At 43.0% G+C, this 26,601-nt stretch overlaps 1 protein-coding gene across 3 annotated transcripts in view; it reads left to right on the forward strand.

Annotated features, from left to right (window-relative positions):
* Positions 1-26,601, forward strand: part of pola1 (polymerase (DNA directed), alpha 1) — a 48,863-nt gene that overhangs the window by 7,207 nt on the left and 15,055 nt on the right. For all 3 annotated transcript variants that reach the window (XM_035619537.2, XM_035619538.2, XM_035619539.2), the window contains exons 24-35: positions 79-200; positions 281-430; positions 1,553-1,675; positions 12,905-12,937; positions 13,436-13,528; positions 13,648-13,853; positions 14,055-14,187; positions 14,327-14,458; positions 14,692-14,866; positions 15,472-15,653; positions 19,413-19,544; positions 25,855-25,971. In XM_035619537.2, the coding sequence (XP_035475430.1) occupies positions 79-200; positions 281-430; positions 1,553-1,675; positions 12,905-12,937; positions 13,436-13,528; positions 13,648-13,853; positions 14,055-14,187; positions 14,327-14,458; positions 14,692-14,866; positions 15,472-15,653; positions 19,413-19,544; positions 25,855-25,971 (1,598 nt within the window). The remainder of the gene's footprint in view (positions 1-78; positions 201-280; positions 431-1,552; positions 1,676-12,904; positions 12,938-13,435; positions 13,529-13,647; positions 13,854-14,054; positions 14,188-14,326; positions 14,459-14,691; positions 14,867-15,471; positions 15,654-19,412; positions 19,545-25,854; positions 25,972-26,601) is intronic.

Raw genomic sequence — 26,601 nt, forward strand, 5'->3', positions numbered from 1 at the left:
TTTTTTTTTGCATCTTCTTTTTCTGACTCTGGAATGTTTTTAATATTTCTATAACTGACCTCTGTTTCTTTTCCATAGGTTTCTATGATAAGTTTGTGCTGCTTCTCGACTTCAACAGCCTGTATCCATCGATCATCCAGGAGTTCAACATCTGCTTCACCACTGTACAGAGGGAGGCTCACAACACCAAGAAGAAGGAGGTTTGTGTGACATGCTTCTTTTAGTTTTCCATAAAGAAAAAGTTCCTCCTCTCTTTTAATTCTTGGTTTCTTTGTGACAGGAGGACGAGCCAGAGGATATTCCCGAGATTCCGGATTCCAACCTGGAAATGGGAATCCTGCCGAAGGAAATCAGGAAGCTAGTTGAGCGGCGTCGACAGGTCAAACAGCTGATGAAGCAGCAAGACATCAACCCGGACCTTTACATGCAGGTACACACGCACTCATTCATAAAGTTTAACTACAAACACACTCGTGTGTGACGTTGTACGGTGATTTTTTTTTTAATGGCAACACATTAACGGCACATCCATGTTAACAGAGAACGTGACTCTCTCATGTCTCTTCAGAGCATGTGCAATTTCTACGATAGCAAAACAAATGTGAGGTGCAGAGTAGGGCTGAACGATTTAGGGAAAATATCGAATCGTGATTTTTTTAACAGATATTGCGATTTGATTTGCAATTATAATTAGCGCGCACGTGTGCGCACACGCACACTGACAGAGAGCGAGATGTGTTTAAGAGGAGAAGGGGAGAGAGCTCTCTCTCTGTTTGCAGTCTGTCTCTTTAACCAGGGAATAGTCGTGGTGTTCGTCACCTACGGTGCCACGTAAGACATTTTCATACGGAGTAACAGCCTCAAACAACTCTCATGTGCATCTGTGTTCGTCACTTCTTTCACTGATAGTTGGCCGTACACTTGTCATGTAGCTGCTGTGGCGCTCTGCCAAGCGCTGATACAGGTTGGCGGTGGTGCCCCGTGAAGTAGCAACGGTAGTACGGCATGTTCTGCACAACACCTGAAGCTGCGCAGCATCTTCCTTTTTCAAACCGACGTGCTGTTCCTCTTCGAGACTAAAGTCTCCGCTGTATCAGTTTCCGACTGTTCTGTCGAGCTTGAGGACATTGCGCAGCAGGTTAGGGCAGCGTGACTAATGCTTGTTTTGGAACCGAGTGCTCAACTCGCTCGCGTATCATGTAACCCGTGTAATCGCGTCCCTTGCCGTTAGAAAATCGTGTTTTAGCATATCGCGATATTATCGCAAATGCAATTAATCGTTCAGCCCTAGTGCAGAGCGAGGGTAAAATGTTTACTAGTTAACTGAGCGTGGATGGCAACATTCTTTTTAGATGGACTAAAAGATGATAAAAAATGCTGAAATAGGTTGTCAATTATACTTCCTGCCCACAGTGAACTGTTAACTAAGTGTTAAGAAGGTCAAACATTTTCATTTACTGTAAAAGCAACTTCGAACCCTATAAAACTGTCATCACCTATTATTTTGATCATGACTCTGAGATGTGCCAATGCTTGTTTGGCTGTTCCTCAGTACGACATCCGTCAGAAGGCTCTGAAGCTGACTGCCAACAGTATGTATGGCTGCCTGGGATTCAGCTTCAGCCGGTTCTATGCCAAGCCACTTGCTGCCCTGGTCACACACAAGGGAAGAGAGGTGAGTCCAGCACTTGTATATATACATATACTTAATACACATTGGTGACTAGCTTAAACAATTTATACTAGGGAATAAATGGATTATATACCCTCTGCCAAGGCCAAACAATCCTACACATTAAACGGGGTAGGGACACACTGACTCACTGAATACTGAGGACGTCCAGCTGACTTTCCGTCATTTCACTTCTGGTCTTCAAAGTTAAACAGGAGAGTGATGGATAAATTAAAATGGTTCCAATTTCCGCCACAAGAGGGCACTGCAACATCAGAATCCACACGTGGATCTCTTCTTCCTCTATAACATTTTGTTCCAGACTCATCTTATTTCTCTTTTCTTTTTTCTCCCATCTTCAATTTGTCATCTGTTCTCTCCACAAAAAATAATTTATTTCTCTGTCTCTCACCCTGTTCTAAATATCATTATTCCTTCAAGTTAATTTTGTCAGAATAAGAGACCTGCTGTGGTGTCTGTGATATCAATAGTCCTGTGTGAGTATTTTCCAGTAACATAATGCTTCGCATGCGCACGCACACACACACACATGCACACACAACTCTTCCCCCATGTAAAGTCTGATTGTATAATGACTCCGATCAACACACACGAATGGAACAACATGCGCGTGCACGCTCAATAAATTGGTGCAAAGCAGCATGTGTACTGCCTGACACAAATGGCTAAATCTGGTATTGTAACTGAACACCACGCTCACTCAAACACATACACACATTCTCACACACACACACACACACAAACACTCTCTCTCTCTCTCTCTCTCTCTCTCTCTCTGTCTCTCTCTCCTCTCTCTCACACCTCGTCAGTGGTTGCACTCATGTTCATTTAATGAGGTCTAACAGTACACATCCTCAGCAGAGGCGTCAGGCTTTGCCTCAGGGGACTCCTTCATTAAGATCCCCTTACACACTCATTGTGTTCCCTAATAAAGGGCAGGGCAGCAAGTGTGTGTGTGTGTGTGTGTGTGTGTGTGTGTGTGTGTGTGTGTGTGTGTGTGTGTGTGTGTGTGTGTGTGTGTGTGTGTGTGTGTGTGTGTGTGTGTGTGTGTGTGTGTGTGTGTGTGTGTGTGTGTGTGTGTGTGTGTGTGTGTGTGTGTGTGTGTGTGTGTGTGTGTTGTTGTTGTTTTGTCAGTCGGTTTGGTCCTCCACTCATGCTCGTTGTACGGCTGACGGAGCTACATGGTACAGGTGGGAGTTTCTCTCCCTCCAGACTTGCTGCTTGTTTCATTGTCAACAGCCAGAGGTTGATGGATTAATAACATTCTTACTTCCTCATTGCTTTATTTTATCCATGAAGCATCAGCAGCCTCAGACGAGGAGTAGGCTTCACTTTCATTGTCCAAAGTGATGACATTTTTGTAAATTTTGTGATTGTAATTTTTGTGTTCTGCATTGCTTCTTTTTAAACAACGCAAAATAAAATGTAATTAAATTCTCACTTATTCTTGTGTGAGTAAATACTAAGGACTCAACAAATATATAGCAAGTTTTTCCGCTTCCCGCCAAAACAATGACTTGCTGAATTAAACTTTGTAAAACAAAATACACTAAATGAAATAAGGCAAATCATTAAAACTGAAATAGAAACAAATTCTATAATTTATATGAAAAAGTGTGTAAATACTAAAATGAAATGTTACATGTTGAACGATAAAGTTTGCTATATTTTTGATTTTTTTATCATCGTCAACAAATCCCATGAGAAGAACAAAACTAACGGTGTCCGTGCAGCTTGCCTTTGGCTCTCCACACTTAGCTCGTGTTTTTTTCTTCTACAGAAATCTTGACAGTCTGAGAGCACTGTCGTCTCACTGTAATTCTCTAAACTTGAATTTTAGAAAAAATGAATAATTTTCCTAAAACTGCTTGGCATTGTTTTGTGTGATGTAAAACATCGAAGGTCTTTACCCATAAAGGTTTTGTTAGATAATTTAAAGCTGCCCTGCCCTTTAGTCACCCAGTGTGCCGAAGGCTCGGTAAACAAACTGGATTTTATTAGGACTTCAATGCGTCAGTACATTGCAGTACAGTGGCGGGTGACGTATATCTTAAGTCCGTTCTGAAGCCTCCATGTGGTGAGAACGCAGCAAAGACCCTCAACGTGCTGAGGCAGATGGAGATCCCACTTTGTGTTTTGTTTACTTTGTATCTATGACCAAAGATGCATATATTTTTACTGCTGGTGTGCAGAGCCTCGACACAACCAGGGAGTCCCTCTCCTAATAACACATGTTGTTGAGGATATTTAGCACTCTTAAAAATCTATGTTTGGATAATTGTCTTTGTTTAAAAAAAGGGCCCCGTGCTGACCGTACGTACAGGGGGCTTGCTCGGGCAGAGCAGTGATGAGCGGTGGGCTCCAGGCCACAGTTTGAACTGAACCAAGAAGTTTTATTGACTCCGTTTCGGCCCCTGAAGTGAAACGAACCCGAGCCAAGTGGTTCTTGGTAGTTTCCGACTGCAGCGAGCCAGAGGGGCCAGCTGGCATTTATGGTGGGGTTTCTAAGTGTATTTGTGGGTATTGCCATTTGCACCCCCGCCCCCATTTTAACCGTCACATTTGCACTCAACTTTCATATCGTGATTTAAGAGGCTTTTTTATTTTTGTAATTGTGACACGTGCACTTACCACTACTCGTCGGCAGTGCAAAGCTGCTCCCCCCGACGCGGCCCCTTCATCTGTTCGGGAGTGTGCAGTTAAATTAGTGTGTGTTCTTGGCTTAGTTCTCACCTTTCTCTCACTCTCATTTTAAATTAAGGCCCTAACCCCCCCCCTGTGGCAGGACAGGTCAGGCCCGGGGGCCACAGTCGCTTCTTGGCCTGGGGAGGGTTTAGACGGGGGAGGACAGACCCTTGGCTGTGGCTCTTCTGATCAGATTTGCCAAGTTGAACAGAGAACTTCCCCACCTTCCCCACCAACTTCTATGTGTGTTTCTTGAGTACGAGTCTCATATCTGTGTGCGTGTGCATGTGTGCGCTTGTTAATGCCCATCCGTGAATGTGCACAAGTGCCACTGGCCGAACTCTGCCCTTTGTCGGGGGACCATTTGTTGTGGCCCTCCTCTGTCCTGGTATGTGTGGGTATTAAGGGGGGGATGATGGGTATTAAGAGGAAGGTGAAGGTTTAGGGTTACACAGGCGAGGGTTCACCACAGATTGATGTCCCCCTCAACCCCGTGGCGTTATTTTGGGTTCTTTTGTATGTTTGCCAGGGAACGGCTGGGTGCAGAGGAACGGACATACGAAACACAGACAACGTACACGTGCACACACACACACACACACACACACACACACACACACACACACACACACACGCAAGCATGCACGTGTTTTAATAGGCTGATAAATGCATTTGTCACACTGGTGAGACTGTTTAGTGTCCACTGACGACTGGCTGGTGGATCCCTGACATCATCTGACAGTTTTAACATATAAACAGTTTTAACATATAAACACTAAAGGGGAAAATTAGGATTTTTTTGTAAATATGCTGCTGGATAATTAATCAGTTGCAGGAAAAAACTCTGCTGCATTTAACTGCTTATTGGTTTTAATTTCCTCTTCTGTTGATAATATTGCCAGTCATAGCAAACAGAGGTGTCTGTTACCAAACAAGGTTCCACACCACTTGATTTTATTTTAAAAAGCATGAACCTTTGCTTGTCACCGGAAAAAAAAGTGTGTGTGTGTGTTCGTGTTTATGTCCTCTAAAACGAGTGATGTTAACAACAGGCTGGTGGAAGCCGCTGATTGTTGCGGAACGCAGATTGGTTGGACCTTTGACCCTTTTGCCAGCAAATCTGACAACCATTAGCAGGTGTGTGTACGCGTGCGTGCGTGCGTGCGTGCGTGCGTGTCTGAGGATGGATGGTGACTCCAGAAAGCCATTCTGCTGTAATTGAGTCTCTGTCCTTGTGTTTAAAAACAGCCTGACAGGAGCTCGTAGTTGACATTATTGGGTGGCATGCGGAGTGAAGAATAGAAGTGGGCTTGGGTGACAGAGCCGAGGGTGCGGAGAGGTCAAAGTTTGGTTCAGGTTAAACCTCTATTTGTCCATGTGTACTAAGGGTGCATGCGGTCGTAATGAGGTCTGAGTAAATATTGTTGCGCGTTTGGGAACCGTCCCATTCCCCTCGTCCCAAGAATCACAAATCATTTTCCCCCCCATCAGACACAGGAATACCTAAACCATCCTATAATGTCCCGTCTGTGCGTCCGTCTGCTTGACAACAGACTGCGATGGTGTGCGAGGAAATATCGGTGCTTGCATTTCTCTCATGCAGGTTCTCAATCGGGGTTATTTTTACAGTTTCCTTAATTAGATGTAAGAATACATACACGAGCGTGTGCCTGGGGGAAATGAGGGCCGTGTGTTTCCATGGTCCTGTAGTTCTCTTAAAGAGCTGGCTTTACTCTTGATAGGAGTGGGCTTAACAAATAGTCACATGGGAGCGGCGCTGCTATTTTGGCCGCATTAGCTCGTCGGTGAGGGCCGACGGATGACGGGACAGGGTTTCAGAATCCAAACAGCGACTTTACTAACACCTACTAATGAGGCCATGTGAGACTGGGCTAATGACAGGGATTACAATTGATAATGGATTGATCTGACATCTGCTGTCTTCATCAGGGCTACTGGTGGGGTTGGAAACAAGAGGATAATTAGGAAATGGTTTTGACTGACCTGGCAGCGAGGTGGTACATGTGTTCAGTTCTATGGAAACCCTCTAATTTCTTTGATTTCTGACCTAACAGTCTTGATCCTCTAATCCTCTGCGCTGCATTACATGGTTGGTAAAGGCATCAGGGGAATGACGCAGCATATGGATTCCAGTTTATTGAATCATTTTGCTTTGGTGCTGTAATGTTTGTCCGTTGACAGAAAATGCAACACTGTTGGACTTAAAGGCCCAAATATGCAATAATCTAAAGCCACTTTTCCATCATATACACTGATGGTAATTATTGGATTTTTTAATTAAGTTTGCTCATCTGATTGTAAACATGTTAAAAATGATTGCAGAGGAAAATTAGGCCACACAGTCTGTTAACAGGGCTGTGTCATATGATGATGGATATTGTGTAGGAGAGTGAACGTGACACAGACTGTGGTCATTCTGAACAGGAGAAGAACTCCGAGCAGTCAAGATGAAACTTGTACCTTAAAAAAAAAGAAGCTGCATGGATGTAATTTGATTATGAAAAGTCTTTCATGGACAAATTAAGCCTCTGACTGGTCCCCACAATAGACTCAGAACACCACTGACCCATTTCACCACCGACAATCAGTGCGAAGAGTCTCAACGCTCTTGATATATAAAGAATTTCAAAGGCGGACGGAGATAACGGCAGCTGTTACAACTTACACCCGCAAAGACATGGCCCCAATTTTACACGGTCGGGAAAAGGCAGGCGTCACTATTAAAGATATGAATCTTAATCTGAAATATGATATGACACAACATTAATGTGCTTGTCATATTGCACAGCGTTATCTGTAAATTAAAATTCAAACCACGTCTATAATCCTGACTGATCAGATCTTCTATAATTATTAAGAATCATTGGACCTTAAATATTACAATGATGGTTAATATCTTGTTTGACTAGAAACATAAAGGCATGTTTGTTTCTTTTAAAGGGCAACATGCCTTTTTAATCCCAGGTTTAATTGTACATGTGTATTGGTATTAAAATTATTTATAAACCTAAGACAAAAATAACAAAAATAACAAATCATTGAAATCAACTTAACTCTTTTGTCAACCTTGTCTGCATTTTCATCATACTCGACATCACATTGTTACACAGCAGGTGAAAATGACTTAATGACAGGACAAACAAGAATGTATGATGTGGAAAAACACAAGAGCTTGAGAAGGAAGTCCCTTTACGTCATAAGTTAGTTTTCAAAACAAGATTTTGGGCATGTGGCATTAGTTTGCATATTTAGTCAGTGGCCCCTCCAAAAAAATAAAAGCGTTCATGGACATTTAAAACTGTAAGATCCAGCAAGTTTCAAGCTTTCAATTGTCCAGACAACAATGGGATTGTTGTCATTGTCGTGGCATTTTCGATGAACGCCGGCGTTCGGGATCTGAGCCGGTTGTATTAAATCAGACGCGGCTTTAAAACAGATTGACCCTCCCAGCAGCCGCAGCCATGAGGACACAGCTATGGCATCTGCGAACAGGTGTGTGTGCGCTTGTGAGTGTGTGTCTTTACATGCAAATAATTCATTTTAGCGAAAGAAGGATTTCCATTCACTGTGTGTGTTTGGAGGAGTGTGCACATGACAGCTCACACTAACGTAGAAAAAGCTTTAAAACTTGCGCATCTGTGTTTGTGACATTGTGTTAGCGAAAGCGCAGTTTGTGCCTCTTGTACACGAATTGTGCGCACAACGCCTCCCCAGCTCTGGCAGTGGTGTGTTCCTCTACAGGTGCTATTTCAGTCGGCATTGCTTTTCAAAACAATCGTCGCTGGTGCCCCAGGCTCTTTTTACAAGGGCCCTCTGCCACGCTGAGGTTTAACATGCCGCCTCTGATCTGCTGATCAGCAGACGTGTGTGTGTGTGTGTGTGTGTGTGTGTGTGTGTGTGTGTGTGTGTGTGTGTGTGTGTGTGTGTGTGTGTGTGTGTGTGTGTGTGTGTGTGTGTGTGTGTGTGTGTGTGTGTGTGTGTGTGTGTGTGTGTGTGTGTGTGTGTGTGTGTGTGTGTGTGAAGGAGATCAGATTGAGGTTGGACATGATGCCCTTTTCTCTGCTTCGCATTCTCTCTCACTGACTTTCACTCTCATCTTAATTGCTTCCTTTTCCTATTCTAGAAAAAATTGTGTCACTCAACCAAACGGGTCAATTAAGACTAATTTCATTATTTAAAATGTCAACAAGAGATTCTGTTGAAGAGGCGTGGGAAGCGGATTGAAATCAAGGATATAGGAGAGCTATGTGAAGAAACAAAACACGTAGATGTCTAATGGATAAGGCAAACAAAAAGCTGAACAACAGCTGGGGAGAGGCGGCGATTGCAACAAGGCCGACAAAAAGCATATCAATTAGAATGACAGGGTGCAACAACTCCCGGCTAAAGGGTGCACATGTGCACATGCAAAGACATGAGGCATTGTTAAAAAGCACAAATGTGCAAACTGGGAAAAGCCCAGTCAGAACCAGTTGGAAAGTGCAGATTTTTGTTTTTGTAAATTAGAACTCAAGTGTTTAGTGAACTCGGGTGTCTGGAAAAACAGTGCGTCTGCAAACTGTAGCTTCTTAAAGCTTTCATCTGTGGTCAGTTCCAGGCTTAATAATTGCATTGTGCATCTACGGATGCTCTGATCCTGGCTGGTGTGAGACAAACCAGTGCAGACCACAGAGCATCAGAACGTACCTTATGTATGGCTCTTTGTGGTGTGAAAGCAAAACTGACCTAGATTTTATGATGTAAACTACCATCAAACCGATCATGATGCAGTCAGTTCTTATGTAGTCAGATAACAAATCAGACCTAAATAAACCTCAGCCTGAGTTGTTGGCAGGCTGGTTTTGCATTAGTATAGTTGTGTGTGGTAGGGAATAGACATCCTCTGCTCTCCTTTCTTGCCTTACTCCTCTTTATTGTTCAGATTTTTTTTTGCAGGACTGTTGCATTAGACTGCATCGGTTCTATGTTTACCCTAAAGAACTGCCAACCGAGTGTGTAGTGTGGCACGTAAAGGATGGATGATGAGGGATGGGCAAGGCAGTGAAAGGCAGCAACACAAGACAATTGAGGGAAAAGAGGGAAGTGGTAAATGCATGATTTTTTTTTACAGATTTTTATAATTTTACTGAATGAAAAATAGAGCAAATCTTAAGGAGGGATTGAAATAAACTTTTTGTTGGTATGAAACTGTTAAAATCAACGTTTGGACTGAAATCATACCATACCTCATGGGAATGAGGTAATTCATATCGGTATTTGGTTCATTAGTTTGTCTTTCAAATGTGAGCATATAGTAAAAAAAAACTAGACTAGACTAAAACTAGTAAAACTGTTGCAGATCAATTCTTTGTCAGGCAGCTAATCAGCTAATCAACTCATTGTTGCAGCTCTACATTGCTCACACTTTTTGATCATTGGATTGTCGTGAATGTGAAATGTGTTTGTTGTTTACTGAAGATAATAACACAAATTAGTGTACGACATTAAGTAACACAAGTCGTCTGTCAGTTTTGTTTTGTATGAGTACCATTTACCGTGGCGACTAGTGTAGTCATCAGAGGGAACACACACACACACACACACACACACACACACACACACACTCTCTTTCTACCCCCTGGGGATTTGTGTTTGCATTGGTCCATATAATATGTGTGTTGGTATGTGTTTAAAGATGAGCACACACCGCCAGTTGCACACATTCCAGCGTCATGGTCAAATGACTTGTCTTTCACATGGTTCATTCCTTAATGCGGTCTGTCCTGTTGGAAGTGACAGCATATGGAAAACCTGTCTAAATGAGTCCACACATCAATTATATCAACACCTTCTCACCTCGCTCGCCCCCCCTCACCTCACTTTGCTCTCGCTCTTGTCTAATCACACATCTCTCTTTATCCATCACTTCTCTTTCCTTTCCTTTTGTCCGTTTGTCTCTGATCTGATCCTCACATTCTCCTCCTCTGTCTCGCTCCCCTTAAAACACTCAACTGCTTATCACGGTGAAAATATTACTGAAGAGTGATGAAGGGCTACATAGAAATTCAATATCTGCAATGACGTAGTACATTTATCACTGGGACAAAGTTAGAAAATGACCCTGCTTTAAAACAATACAAGGGGCACATTTTGTGTGTCTGTATTGTCTCAGTCCGGGATGTCTGGCCTGGCACTTTTTTTCAGAAGTAGCCCCTCTTCATTTCATTGTACTGTTTTTCTCTTGTACAGGAACATTTGAGGCTTTCCAACTTCTAATTCTGAGACGTAATAAAAAAAAAAATTATATTTTGATTTCGGGATCTCGGGATACATTTTAAGAATACAGCCAAGACATTACAACCGGGATGTGTGCTGGCATGTATTTACCTGGCCAAAAAAAAGCCTTTCTGAATGATGTTGCATTGTGAAAAAAGTTAAGTCAGGTTTAACTTTTTTTTTGCTTAGATGCCCCTTGCAGTTTGATTCGAATGGGGCTGCTCCAGGCTGGAAGTTTCTTTGTATCTTAGTCATAGTGACCACTGGATTGTTGGTCACCTCTGTTCCAAAGGCCCATGTTTGGCTGGGTGGCCTGCTTGAGGTAGACTCCTGGTTGTTCCAAACTTCTTCCATTTTGGAGAATTATGGAGGCCACTGTGGCACCTTTTGCACCTTTTGATGCAGAAGAAACTTTTGCAGCTCGACACTATCCCGTCTCTGAGCTCTGCTGGGGTTCCTTCGCCGTCGTGGCCCACTTTGCTCTGATATTCACTATGTGCCGGTGAAGGTGTAGAAACATCTTAAAGGCTCCGTCAGACCTGGCATTAACATCCAGATGTCTCCAGTGATCTGATAGCAAGTGGACGGGTTCTAAGTACATCAGTTAACGCTTGTTATTAGAGTGCGTTTCCCATGCGCCTCCGGTGACACCGATCTGATATCACTTCCTCACTCTATATGCAAATCAAAAAGTACGGCATTGCTGTTTGCAAAGATCAGATGTTTATTTTTGTCTTTTTGCCAGCCCCACTATGACAGTAAGGTCCGTCGTCAATGTGTTTGTGTCTGTTTCAAAAGGGAGGGGCTGAAATGAATGTACTGCTAAGTTTCAATCCTGTGTTTGTGAAGTTCCGGCTTTAAGCCATTTTGGCCGGCGCTATCTTGGTTTTTCGAAACCAGAAGTAACTATTTTTGGAGGAGGGCCTGACTGAAGATTCGTCCAGACGTCCAATGCACGTCACAATACACCTGTGACCTGCACCCATTGGACGGGACCAGCTGTCAATCAGCCTCTCTTGTATGGTTAAATGACCTATTCTACATTCACTGAAAGCAGCCGTGAGCTACATTTTAACTTGGAAGGACAAAGTATTTTCAGTTGAAGGCTTATGAATAAATGTCTAGAAAGGTTTTATGTTGCAAGTCAAAATTTGATGGCGGTAGAGTTAGTTTTGGTTTGAAGATTAATCTACATGTACACACAATCTGATGATGTCCTGTGACTTATTTCATTTCCCTGTTCGCCTCCCGTTCTTCCTCTCCTAAACTTCCTCCCCTTCCCCAGCTCGGAAACAGTTTGGTCGATTTGTCTCTGCATCAAAGCTTAGCAGCACAATTCAGGACGTATGTGCTTAGGCCCAAATGTTTGTGTGGGGGGGGAGACTTTGACCTTGCGTTGCAAGACTTTGACCTTGACTGCAGTTCCGAACGGAGGTGGCAGTTCTGTGAATGAGTGAAACTCCCCCTGCCGTACATTGGTATCTAGCAGCCCATAAAGCATGCTTAAGTCCCTCTCTGGTTTCAGGGAGTGGAACGCCCCCCTCCCCACAATTCCATTGCTGCCTAACCCCGCCCCCTTCCTGACACTCTGAAATAGCCACGTCCTTGTCCCCACACGGAGTGGAGAGTGATGCGGGGTGTGTATATATGCGGCTGTGGTTGATTGAGGAGCCGATTGCTGGTGACAGGTCACACTGCGTTCTGTCCCTCCGACCCCCCAGATTAGAGATGCAGAGCCCCCACCCGGCCCTCAGCTCCTATGGGCCCCCACCTGTTAGGATCCCTCTGCTCAGATCTCTCCCTCCCACACACACACACACACACACACACACTGGACAACCTGCGTTAACAGAATTCTCTTATTTGTCTGTCACTCTCTCTGCGGGTGATAAAGGCCATTACAGGTCATTAAGAGGTGTGTGTATGTGCGCGTGTGTGTGATTGTGGGTGGGTGTGTGGGTTGAAAAGACTCCTGTCACAGCACACTCTCATAATTGCCCTCTTCGCCAATTATCCCCCATTTAAAAGCAAGTCACCTGCTCTGCTCTCATGTCCACACAAATTCATTGGCACACACACACACACACACACACACACACACACACAAACACTCACCGAACAAATGACAGAAACTTAATACTTAATCGTTGTTTATTTGTTTGTTTTACTGTGCTCGTGTATGTGCTGCGATGCTTTTCGTCTTTGATGTCTGTGCCCATTCATGCTGTCGTGTTTGCTTTTCTCCTGCAGATTCTGATGCACACTAAAGACATGGTTCAGAAGGTGGGCCGTCAACACGCTGTTCTGCATCTGTACACTCATGATCAGGAAATGTAAAAATAGAGACAAATACATTTGGAGTAGGGCTGAACAATGGCACCTAAAATCACAAGCTTAGAAATAAAAATGTCACAATAACCATTTCTCTGATTCATCTGTGCACATTTTTCTTTCACTGGCTCCCTGACAGTTTTTTTTTTCTTCTGATTAATTTCAACGTTGCCTGTTAGATACTAGCACGCCTCTGTAGGCAAATGATTAAATTTACGTTGGATTTCATTGGTTGCTGTTGTTGTTGTTGTCGCTATTCTCTGTATTACATTCTATGATATGGAGGCAATTTATCTTTTAGAAATTGTGACATGAGTACATTTAGATGAATAGATTTATTGTCAGTAAATTTAGTTTATTGTCCAATCCTTATTTGAAACGGATGCCTTCATTCCTTTTTCTAACTTTGAATCCTTTTGTTTCATCTTATTCCCTCCATTCATGACTTAGATGAATCTTGAAGTCATCTACGGAGATACAGACTCAATTATGATCAACACCAACAGCAGGTCTCTGGAGGAGGTCTTCAAACTTGGCAATAAGGTCCGTGGATTTCTTTGGCTGCGTCTGGGTGTTTCCGTCACATGTTTACCCGGCAAAATGTAAAAAATTTGATTTTTCATCACCAAATGTCCCGTATATGTTGTTTTCATTGCTCCCAGGTAAAGGCAGAGGTGAACAAACTGTACAAACTGCTGGAGATTGATATTGATGGCGTGTTCAAGTCACTCTTGCTGCTGAAGAAGAAGAAATATGCAGCCTTGGTTGTGGAGCATCATGGCGAAGGACAGTACAGCGTCAAGCAGGAGCTCAAAGGCTTGGACATCGTCCGCAGAGATTGGTGTGACCTCGCCAAGGAATGTGGCAAGTACGTGTAGATCTATATATATTAAACAGAAATGTGGCTCAAAACTATATTTGGATGTTTCTCCCCTTTTTGCTTGTGCTAGCACATTAGCACAGACAGTCTCTTTTCCAGGGAATGTTAAATACCTTAATGTCCTTTGAAAAACAGTACCTTCTTTGCTCGATAAAATGTCCACCTCTTGTCTTTTCTCCTCTCTCCCAGCTATGTGATTGGTCAGATCCTGTCGGACCAGAGTCGTGATGTCATCGTTGAGAACATCCAGAAACACCTGGTGGAAGTGGGAGAAAAGGTAGCGAGTGGAGACATACCGCTCAACCAGTATGAGATAAACAAGGTAAGGACATTGTTGTGTCTGCATCAAACGTAAAAACTTTCTGTAGAAAGCTCTGTGACCCCACTTGAGGCAATACTTCTTATCTCTCTCTCTCTCTCTCTCTCAATGGACATTTTTGTCTTTTCTCTTACTCATCCAGGCGCTGACCAAGGATCCCCAGGACTATCCAGACAAGAAGAGCCTCCCTCATGTCCATGTGGCTCTGTGGATCAACTCTCAGGGCGGTCGCCGGGTCAAAGCTGGAGATACAGTCTCTTACATCATCTGTAAGGTGTGAGCATATGAAATGAATACTGGTACAGTATTTGTTAAAGAGTTTTTTTTTTTAAGTTCCTTTTCACACATGAAAAGATTCAGACGTGCACGGAACATCACAAATTGCTGAAGAACACCATATAAGAATATCCATGGATACTACTGATTTTAATTGTAGGGACCTACAGTATGAGCTACAATCCACCACTGAAACCACAGCACATCTCTCTCTTTTTTTCTATCCCCCAGGATGGCTCTACACTCACAGCCAGTCAGAGAGCCTATGCTTTAGAGCAGCTCCAGAAGCAGGAGGGTCTCAGTCTGGACACTCAGTACTACCTGGCCCAGCAGGTCCACCCCGTGGTGTCTCGTATCTGTGACCCCATTGAGGGGATCGACAGCGTGCTCATAGCCACGTGGCTGGGTAGGTTGATTACGGGTTATGGGAAACTGTAAAAGGCTTTTATTTTATTGAGTGGGCAGGCCAACATCATTCAGGTGTTAGATTATGTCTTGAGGTCAATCAGGTCATTAAATCAAATGTACAAAATTAGAGAAAAGTTTTAATTTCCGTTGACCTCAACTTGCATAATGCTTGGGATTAAATGACAGAATTCTCATTTGCAGTTTAAGCGCAATACAGTTCTCATGCAATTTTATAAATAAACTCTGACCTTGAAGTATTTGTGGGGTACAGATACCGTTTGAGTGTCGCTACTAATCTCTTTATATGTTAGCATTAGAATTTTAATTCCCATGTTTTATAGTCCATTGACAGCTGAGACGGCCAAACATAGTCAGACGTTGTCGCGCTAAATATCACATCGGTCTCATAAAAGTACAAAATAGATGTTTCATTGTTGTTTAACAGTCATAAAAGTGAGTAGTTTGGATCCAATTCCCCACAGTATTGTCCTCATCAGCCCTGGTTGTGCATAAGCTTTCGTTAAAATGGCTGTAGATCAATGTGAAAATAAAGACTGGTAAGAGGTTAAAGCGGTCTGTAATGAGATCTCCTGTCCATGTCAGGTCTGGACCCCAGCCAGTTCCGGGCTCAGCAGCAGCACCAGAGAGAAGAGGAGGCCGACGGCATGCTGGGAGCTCCGGTCCAACTGACCGATGAGGAGCGCTACAAAGACTGTGAGAGGTTCACGTTCAGCTGCCCTCAGTGTGGCACCAACAACATCTACGACAGCGTCTTTGAAGGAGCTGTGAGTATGGTAGTTCAGGAAAATGTCCGGACTTCAGTGCAAGTCTGAAAGCAGATGAAGTTATTCATTTGTCTCTTACGAACAAAAGCCCAGACTCGTCTTTACTACACTCAATTTCTCCAAGCGGAATGAAAAATGTGATTTATTACCAGAGTTTACACAATCCCAAATGAAAAAACACTCCAGTGGATTCACGCTGATAAAATCCTGTATCGAAGTTGCGACCACATTCAAATGACACTAAATGTACAGAACTGTTAGAACAGAGGAATGTGTTGTGGAGCCAGATGAAACTAAGAAAGACTGAAATAAAAAATATATATATTGCGCTCAGTATTACTGATCCTGTACTTCACTGGTACAATGGATTAATTGGGAGAGAGACAGACGGAGTAGGAGAGTGGGAGAATAATGTTTTCCGAAGGCGTTTCAGTCAAACTTCCCGTGAAGGATTCATGCTGTAGTCATCATCTATATTGTGTCTCTGTCTGTATTTTTAGACAGCTGCCTGGCTCCAATACCGACTCTGTTTTCATTGGCATTGTTTGGACTCCACAACTTGAAAAGCCTTTCCTTTAGCGCCTGCTGCTCTCTGGACCCCCCCCCCCCCCCCCCCCCCCCCCCCACACACACACACACACACACACACACACACACACACACACACACACACACAGATCTCCTACTATTTGTCAGGCCAAGGTCGTGTGTGTGTTATCATTTCTAATGAGCAGCAGGGCTGTGCAGCTTCTTCTTGTCTGGAAGACACTAATAAAACTGACAACCCGCTGTCCTCCGCTGGCACGAGAACTTGCGTTAAATTAAAAAAAGGAGTATTACACACACGCACCATAAAAGGATGATATCAGTATGCACTTCAGCAGATAATCACACAGGAACCACACTGAAAAAAAATAAACGGTATTAAATTCAGTTTAAGTGAATCAAGTTCTTGTTCATGTGCAAATGAAAAACTTTGTCGGCAAATAATCAACTGACTTAAAAGATAAGTCAGTGACGTTTGTACATACTTTCAAATTTTAGACTAAACTTACCAGGTTTTGTCTGATTACTGGTGTACACACACACACACACACACACACACACACACACACACACACACACACACACACACACACACACACACACACACACACACACACACACACACACACACACAGAGAGAGAGAGAAACTGATAAGACACTAAGTTAATTAGGGTGGTGAACATGGTCTAACAGCTCAATGAGAGGGGAGGACAGATGGGCCTTGACTCCACCGCTGAAACCGAGCCAGAGATGGTAGGAGGAGGTGGTGATGGATGATGGAGGACAGACAGAGGAGGAAAGTTGTTTGATGGGGGGTGTAGTGGGAGAGGGGGACGAAAAGATTAAGTGAGGAGGTGGAGGAGGAAGAAAAAAAATCTGGATGGAACGGCAGGGATTTCCAGTTTTAATAGAGCGTCGGGCATCCCACATGAAAGCTGCACTTTATCAAAACTGAGACGGGGATGAAAACAGTCCAGGTAGACAGCTGACACTGTAAACCTTTTCAAATTGTTTTTACAGTTTTGCAGGAGGGTATTTAAAGATGACAGCTGGTTGGGATTTGGACGACATGTTAGAGAAGTGAAGAGTTTTAAAGGATCCTTCCGTGGGTTGTTATATTTGAGCTATTTTCATAGGACAAAAAATACTTTGGCAGTTTCAATTTTTCATTCCATCAAAATAAGTTAAAATAACATAATGACAACTTGGCAAGTAAGTGTTGTTTGGGGGAGGCAGAGTTCATTTAACATATCAAGTTTGGAATGAAACAAGTGAGATAAAGGAGTGGGGGGGGGGTATCATGGAGAGAGAAGAAGGGAGGCTGCTTTTGCCCAGACTGGAAGGAAGAAAAAAAAACATGAAGAGGAGGGGAAGAGATGGAGAAGGTTAATTTGTGAACCAACTCAATCAGTTGATTTACTTAAAATCTGTGGGGGCTTTTTTTTCCTTTCAAAAATGAAGGATTTAAGCAAACTATAAAAATCTGTGAGGCTGAGCGGGGGGGTGTCACATGCTTTTTTCCCCATTTTATTTTTGTCGCCATCAATGCGACAGTTAAATGGAGTTTAGGGTTGAAAGGAGCAAGTGTTTAAAGCTGTTATATGTAGTGTAATTGTTATGAACTGAGGCTAAATTTTTGAAGTTGCATTAACTATAAGCCTTGCTGTCAAGTGGAAAATTCAGGAGCATTGAGGTCACGTTGACCTGCTTTCTTCGGGCTACAATGATGTTAAAATTTACTGGGCCCAGGGGTGCTTGAAGCCTTTACACCTTCCACTTGACATGTTCTTTGTGGAGCTTTAAAGGTAACGGCCACAATACTATGTTACATAACTGCCCTTTTCTCATCGCGGGGGTTAAAAATGCAGCTGTGAAGCGGATACAGCAATATTAATGCAAAGGATGCAGCAATGATGAAGTCCTGTGGGAGAGAGATTTAAATCATGATACGAGGACTGTTGTAAAAGCTCAAAAACATCAGTGTATTGTTTGCAAGCTTTTTGAAAGAGTGCATTCAGACAGTATTCAGACCCCCCCCCCTTTCAGACCCCCAAGGAGACACTTTACTCAAGTCTCCTTGGGTATCAAGCGATGAATTTTGTACACCTGGATTTTGAGGTTTTTCTGCAATTCTTTTTAATTGCAGATCCTCTCAAACTCTGTCAAGGTTGGTTGAGGATGCCATAGGTGGACTGACATTTTCAGGTCTCTCCAGAGATGTTCAGTTAGATTCAAGGCAGGGCCCTAAGCCCCTCCTGTGTGGTCTCCGCAGTGTGCTCAGGAAGTTTAACCTTTGGCCCAAACTGAGGTCCTGAGCCCTATGGAAAAGGATATTTCTGTATGATTCTGTATTCTGTTTGATCAGACCAGAGGATCTTTTTTCCTCACTGTCTGAGAGTCCTTTAGGTCTGGCCACTCTGCTGTACAGCCCAGATCAGTGGCGTTTTTCCCATTTTCATACAGGGTCACTGGCGCTGGAGTGACCATCAGGTTTTTGATCACCTCTGTAATGAGGACCTTTTTTTCCCCTGACTGCTCAGTGTGGCCAGCTCTTGGAAGAGTCCTGGTTGTTTCACTCTTCTTCCTTTAAGAATTATGAAGGCCACTGTGACTCTTGGGAACCTTCCATGTAGCAGATTTTCTTCCGTAACTCTCCCCAGATCAGTGTCTCGACACAATCCTGTTTCTGAGCTCTGCAGACAGTTACTTTGACCTCATGACTTGGTTTATGCATTGTGAGCGTTGCGACCTTATATAGACAGGTGTGTGCCTTTCCAAAAGCTGTCCAGTCATTTGAATTTACAACATGTTGACATCACTGTAACAAAACCTCACAGAAACATGTGGGAGGCACCTGAGCTAAATTTTGAAGTCTCATAGCAAAGTGTCTGAATACTAATGATATTCCAAATTTTCCTTTTTTAAAATACATTTTCAAACATTTCTAAAATTCACTGTAGTATTTTGGGACATTGGTTTTAGCTTGCTAAGGGAAAGATTACTTAAAAGAATTTTAGCATTAAGCTGCAACATGACAAAATTGGAATAAAGTGAAGGAGTCTGAATACCATTAAAATAAATGATCTGTCCAAATGGACTGTGTACATTATTGCTGCCTGTTTCTGGTTCTGATCATATATTGTATGTTTATGTGGATTGACTTGTTGTTTTTCTCCCAGATCTGACACATACAGTATTCTCTCTTTTTTCAGGGTTTGAAGTTGGAGCCCAGCTTAATGCGCTGTTGTCACGTCCCCTGTGGGAGCCGCCCCATCGACCACACTGTCAACATCAGCAACAAACTGCTACTTGACATCCGCCGTCACATCAAAAAATACTACACTGTGAGTATTTCTGTGTTTGGCGGTTTGCATGCGCGAGTTGGGTTCCACTCAAGCCCTGACACATTGACTTCTTCGCCACCTGCAGAGCCACAAGTGGACATTCAGTTTCCATTCAGTGTCAACTGCTGCAACTTGTTACACTAGAAGGGGCCAGCTGACGAGCCGCTCTCTTTATATTTTTCCGCTTTTTTAATATCCTTTTCTTCAAGATAAATTTTAGTCACCAACATTTTCATTACATCAGTAACATGCACGTATTGTAAGAAGGATAATATATTCGGCCCAAAAGTGATTTCCCTCAGGCAGAAATCTTGCTGGTCCAATCTCAATCTGATAATTGGCGGTTTTATACCACAACACGGAGAAGCAACTGTTGTAAACAACCAACGCTGCCACTGATGAACGAGCATTTGACAAATTTTTCAAATTTCTCCCACAAAACGGCCACACTCGTTCACAGACATTGTGGAATCATCATCACAGGCATCTCCTCTCTTATCTAGTATGTTGACATTTTCACGTCTCTCAACTGACTGTCACCTGAATCGTTGCTCTCACTGGCATTTCCTCTTCGAAATCTAAAATGAACCAAGAAGTTCCAGACTAAAACACTTTTAAATATTAGTCTGGCTATGCCAGGCTGGCTTAATGCACCATTACACATCAGGTTTGTTTGCACATCACTGTCTATGAACACATTCTTAAATAAATTAAATTAATAGGTTTGTTTTTTTTCTTCAGAGGAACTGAGTCGCAAATAATGAAATAGCTACAACTTGTGAAAATTGACCTTCCACAAAGTGTTTATGAAAGTGTAAGGCTGTATTTAACACAACGGGGGATGCAACAGATGCAGTTGTGGTAAAAGGAGCTATCAGAAAGATGTTGGAGAAAAGAAAAGAAAAGAAACCTCAGCAGGAAAAGAAACCTCAGCAGGAAACTGCACTGACATTTTCAACCAAAGAGCACATTTTGCTTATTAAAAAAAAACACCAGACAGATTTTTAGCGGCATGATCCATGAAAATACTTAAATGGCCATTTTAACTTTGAATACCAGGTTTCACGTGTGCTCTGTTAGTTTTAATTTTTTTGTTGATAAGTTGAAATTATTAAATGACCCATCTGGGAATACTGGGTTAGTGGAGAATCAGCCAATACTAGAAATACCACAAATTTAACATTTTTGACTTTAAAGATCAACAGTTACGTTTGGATTGAAAGTCTGTCTTTAATATTCAAAAATAAGTTTAAGTTGGTGCAGTGTGTGATATCTACTGACTGAACTTGTTACATGTAGTAGAGAAAGAAACGGAGGATGTGATGTTAAAGACGAGAGGTGACTTCGCTCCTGCGCCTGACGAGCAGCTTGAATTAAACTGGATTCCTGTGTTGTCTTTGTAGAGCGCTCTCTCCCTCTCGGCTTCTAACACCTTGGTCTTATGAGTGGAATGCACTGTCTGTAAAAGTGTGTGTGTGTGTGTGTGTGTGTGTGTGTGTGTGTGTGTGTGTGTGTGTGTGTGTGTGTGTGTGTGTGTGTGTGTGTGTGTGTGTGTGTGTGTGTGTGTGTGTGTGTGTGTGTGTGTGTGTGTGTGTGTGTGTGTGTGTGTGTGTGTGTGTGTGTGTGTGTGTGTGTGTGTGTGTTACTCTCCCACAGTGCTGAACAGAAATCAATTAGTGTGGTGAATGTATGGGGAGCGAGTCCCCCTCAACCCCTTTGTCACGATGTGTGAAACAGCTGCTACCACTGAATACTTACACCTCACACAGCAACACATACACACGCACACACACACACACACATACACACATACACCACTGGAGGCCGAACAGCAGTGGACATAGCACACACAGCGGGGCAATGAAGAGGGGTAATATTGTGTAATTAAGGATTCCTTTCAGGCCGAGGGAGAGTTCAAATAGAGCTGTTTGTCTGGCCAGATAGAGTGAAAGCTCTGCACCTCTGTGTGTGTGTGTGTGTGTGTGTGTGTGTGTGTGTGTGTGTGTGTGTGTGTGTGTGTGCGTGTGCGTGAATATATGTACATGTGTGTTGGCGTCCTAAGCTCGAACCACAGGGACATTAATCATTAGTAATGTCCCCCCCCATCCCCACCATTATCAATAAACCAGCTCCCTGAGAATGGGCAAACACTTGTTCACTTCTCCCTCTCTCTCTCATGAACACACACTGGTGTCATCCTTTCATCCTCTCATCCCACTGTCTTTGGCAAAATGAGAGATTTGCTTGTTTCCTGAACCACCCAATTCCTTTTTCCCCCCCAAAAAACCCTCCCACCTAACCACCGTTGCCATGGCATTTAACAAATTATTGCAATTACCCTCGTCATGTGGGTCGTCCCTGGAAACGGTCTGAGGGGCAAGAGAAGAAAGGGGGAGGGAGAGAGAGAAAGGGTGAATGAAGACCAGAGAAGGTGATAATCCTGTTTTGAACAAAAGGTCAAATTGTTGAATAGAGAAGCTTTGATTAAGCGGAGGAGGTACAAAGTGGAACCGTTTGAGCTTTATTCACTCTGTAAAAGTGTGTGTGTGTGTGTGTGTGTGTGTGTGTGTGTGTGTGTGTGTGTGTGTGTGTGTGTGTGTGTGTGTGTGTGTGTGTGTGTGTGTGTGTGTGTGTGTGTGTGTGTGTGTGTGTGTGTGTGTGTGTGTGTGTCTGTGTTTTAGAGTGTTAGAGTGTTAGTGTTAGTGATGTAGACCGATTTTAGATCCATTCACATTAGAGCTGGTGTTGACTGCTGAAACCAGTTAGAAAGCTTTCTTGTGTGTGTGTGTGTGGTGCAGGTGGATTCGTCTGGAACAGGAGTCATGTCAGAGAACCTTCTCCCCTGTGTTAACAATCCATCTGAAATGATTAGTTGATTAATCAAATTATTGATTCCAAGTGTTTGAGCCATTTTTAGGCAAAAAAATAAGCCCCAGTTTTTTTGATTAGTCAATGAAGGTAAAATGAATATTTATAATTTTTGGATCATTTGTCACACAAAACAAGTCATTTGATGATGTCACTTTGGGCGTTTTCTGATTTTCTAGACATCTTAAAGACCAAATAATGAATCGCTTCTTTGAATAAATGTCCTGTCGATGAATCAAAAATATAAAAATAATGGCGAGTTGCACCCTTTGTCAACAAAACCTAACCTTTGACTTGAGCTGCAATATGATTTTATCATGATCAATTAATTTGTTGGTTATTGATCGTTAAGTCTCTAAAATATCATAAGAATACTAAATTCCCCCAATCCGAGGTGATATCTTTTGCTTATTGTATTTGAACAATAATCCAAACTCTGCTCGACAAATGACATAAATGATCTAAAGATGATCAAATTTGGACTTATTCACTCATCGAGCTAGTGTTTGAGTTCTAATGAACCATAACAATAAGGTATTCAATGGTCAAACACAGCAGCACCGAGTCCGAAGAATTAACAGTCTATGTTTCCATATAAAAATGCAGAAATAAGAGGATGTGAAAATATCAGCGCCCAGACTGTTAGAATGTAACACGGCAGAGAGAGAAGATGGGAAATAAGAGTGTTTACAAAGAAGAAGAACAGACCAAGAAGGAAAAGCGGAGAGAGAGAGAGAGAGAGAGAGAGAGAGAGAGGTGTATTTCGTGGTCGGCCCTGTCGTGGCCTGGTCTCGCCTCTGTTTGGTTAAATTATGTGGAACTCATTTGACGTCTTCATTCAATGTGTCAGATATCCACTGCTGTAATTATGTAATTATGAGCCTTTATTCTCTCGCAATCCGACTGTACACCACCACCCCCACCCTCGCTCCAGCAAAATGCCTCAATTAGGTTTCTTTTCTTTTTTTTCGGAGGGGGGGGTTCTCTCTGCCTGACTTCTCATGCTCCTTGTTTTTAATCCTTTCTGTGCGGTAATCGTAACTTACCTTTTATTTTTTTGCGTGTGTGTGGTTTGTTTGTGTTGGTTTTGGTTTACTGTAGCAGAGCAGAAGGGCATTGTGGGTAGTTTTTCCTCCTCTGAGCCCTCTCAGTTCTGCGTGTCTTTGGCACTTGAGTCTTTGATTTGTGTTCTATTAATTCTGCTTAATGCATGTGAACAGGAAGCCATTAATATGTTTGTGCTCACACTGAGTGAAGTGTGTGTGCCTGCGTGTTCGCGTGTGTGTGTGTGTGTGAGTGTGTGTCATGGGAACAGCAGTGTCTGCCAAGGCTCGTGTCATAAGAAATACACACAAAAAAGATTGGAGATCAAACAGCAGCAGGTCCACTGTCACACTCCTTATCTCGCACCTCCCTGAACCATTGTCCCGAATGTCTTTATCAGAGGCGGCAAAGCCGCCTCATTTCCCATGGTCCTTGGCTCTTTGCACAAGCTCGGTGGAGGTGTTTAGATAATTAGTCCCGGCACTCGGATTTGTGGGTAAAACTAGAACTAGAGCTGTTGGACTTTCTAATTGATTTGGGATTTATGCGTGTATGTGCGCCGACGTGTGCGTGTTTGGTTTTCATTTGGAGGAGATTGACCGTGTGTGTCTGTGTGTCTGTGTGTTGGTCTGTCTGTCTGTGTGTGTGTCAGTCCTCTTCCTGCCCACTCCTACACCTCATGTTTTAGTTGGTTAAAAACCCAGGAAAAGACAAAACATTCATCCAAAAGTTCAAAAGAGGTGAAGAGAATTCGGTTTGAAGAATTTGACCTGTTTCTTTATCGCAACGCACCGTAAAAAATTAAAAATAAACAAATGGTGCATGCTGCACCAACAACATTGCGAGTGCAGTTTGTAAACATCACATGTGAACACCCTAAGAGACGTGCTGGCAGTTGACGCTGCAAACCACCACGGTTTCGGACTAGTAGTTTACTGCCCCTTTAACCCTAAAATCACCTCTAACTGCTGCACCGGCAGTGTATGAATGTGTCTATAAATAAGTGAATTTGACGTACTGTACAGCGCTTTGAGTGGCCAATAAGACTAAAAATTGCAATATAAATGCAAACCATTTACATTTTATACTGTATTAAAACAAGTTTTCACATCAGGTCAACATACGGATTTGTATGTGAAAGCTCATATCGGCCAACATATATATGCAGCTCAAAACTAATCTGCAAACTAGACAAAGGCAAATCTAAAAATCAATCGGAGAAACGGTGCATTAGGGACGTGCATAGACGGACAGGTGCAGTGGTTCTGAAGGGGTTATTTTGAGAGGATGGAAGGAAGGAAAGGAGGAAGGATGGATGGAGGATAGAAGCAACGGCTTTGATAGTGGTGGGTCTTATCCTCTGTCATTAGTTGGGCATTAACCCCCTCCCCTTTACACCCCCCTTAGTAATGACAGGGCATAAGAAGCGGGAGGGGGTGGGGTCTGGAAGAATATGGGGAGATTGAGAGGGTTATCCCGCAGCACCTGCCCAGGGTCACTGCCTCACCCCAGGGGGTCCTAACTACTGCCGTTTTGGCTGTCCGCTGCTCTGCCTGCCTGACAAGTGCTCGGAGATCAGCGGCGCGACACGCGGCAGCTGAAGACGCATTTGAATGTTAAGAGTGAGTGAAGAGGCTGCAATGTGAAGTCAGATGTTAACCTCTGTTCTCAATTCCCCTTACCTCTCTCTCCGACTGTCGCTTGCACTTGTTTTTATTTTGCAGCTCCTGTTTTTCTTTCTACAAGTATTTTTCTTGTCACAGTGTTGTGTGGAATTATAGCAGCTAAATGGAAGCAACAATTTTCAGCAGAATTTTCTCATTACCAGAAACAGTTTTTATAGTGTCTCTGAGCCAACAATAGTTGTTTGTTTTTTTCTCTTTTGGTCAATTTTTAAGAACACCTTTATCGACAAAATAAATGCCCACATGAGCACTTTTTTCTTTCATAAATAAAGCAATCACGTAGGGTTTTAAAAGTTGCTGTGAATGTTTTTTTTTTCTTTTTCCTGATGCAATGACGTGTGTTGTGATATATTTACATCAGAACACGAAAAAGCAAGAATTTAGAGTATTGTAGTTATTGGAGTTCGATAAATGCTGTGAAAATCATAGAGGAAATGAACAAATGGGTCAGAGAATATTTTAAAATATATATATTTTTTTTACGTCAGTGGTTTACTACTTCTTCAGAGCAGCCGAAACCTTGACAGAAACCAGAATGCTCACAGATTAACGACTCAGAACGGAGCATTTCTTGTTGTGGTTGTGTTTCAACTTAAAAAAAAGTCCCATTGCCTATTTATCGTTTGCTCTATAGAATGTGAGAAAATTCTGAAACGTAAAGGTTGGAAGTGTCACAGCTGATGGAAGTAATCTGTCCGATGTGTCTCTGACAGGGCTGGTTCGTGTGTGAGGACCCGGCCTGCCAGAACAGGACCAGACGTTTGCCCATCGCCTTCTCCCGCCACGGACCAATCTGCCCTGCCTGCACCCGGGCGACGCTCCGACCTGAGGTAACACACACACACACACACACACACACACACACACACACACTCACACTCTCACTCACTCACTCACTCACTCTCTCTCTCTCTCTCTCTCTGTCTCACTCACTCACTCACTCACTCACTCACTCACTCACTCACTCACTCACTCATTCACTCACTCACTCACTCACTCACTCTCTCTCTCTCTCTCTCTCTCTGTCTCACACACACACACACACACACACACGGAGCTACGCATTCTCGTAGTGGGCTTGAAGAAGCACACACCAGAATGAGGGTCTCCGCAATACACAGAGCAACATGCATTCTGTATGTTTCGTCCAGGTGATGGTGCTATGGAGCTGAAGTCTCCCCTCTGATATGTGCTGTACATCTCTGCTCATTAGGATCAGATTACACAAATGCACACCTGATCAAATCCATCTTTTCTTTGTCTTCCCGCCTCTGTGTGTATGCGCGATGGTGCGTCCGTGTACACACACCGCACAGCTTCCCTCACGTGTGAAGGCACTAAGAGCTGGATGGTAGTTTAACCATTAAAAGCATGTGTCTGTCCAGCACTTGTGGCTGCCTGATGAACACTTTGTTAGCTTGACCACTGGATTTAAACAAAGACACTCTCCATTTCAGTTT

This window comes from Scophthalmus maximus, chromosome 21, assembly GCF_022379125.1.
Source record: "Scophthalmus maximus strain ysfricsl-2021 chromosome 21, ASM2237912v1, whole genome shotgun sequence".
NCBI classification, from domain to species: domain Eukaryota; kingdom Metazoa; phylum Chordata; class Actinopteri; order Pleuronectiformes; family Scophthalmidae; genus Scophthalmus; species Scophthalmus maximus.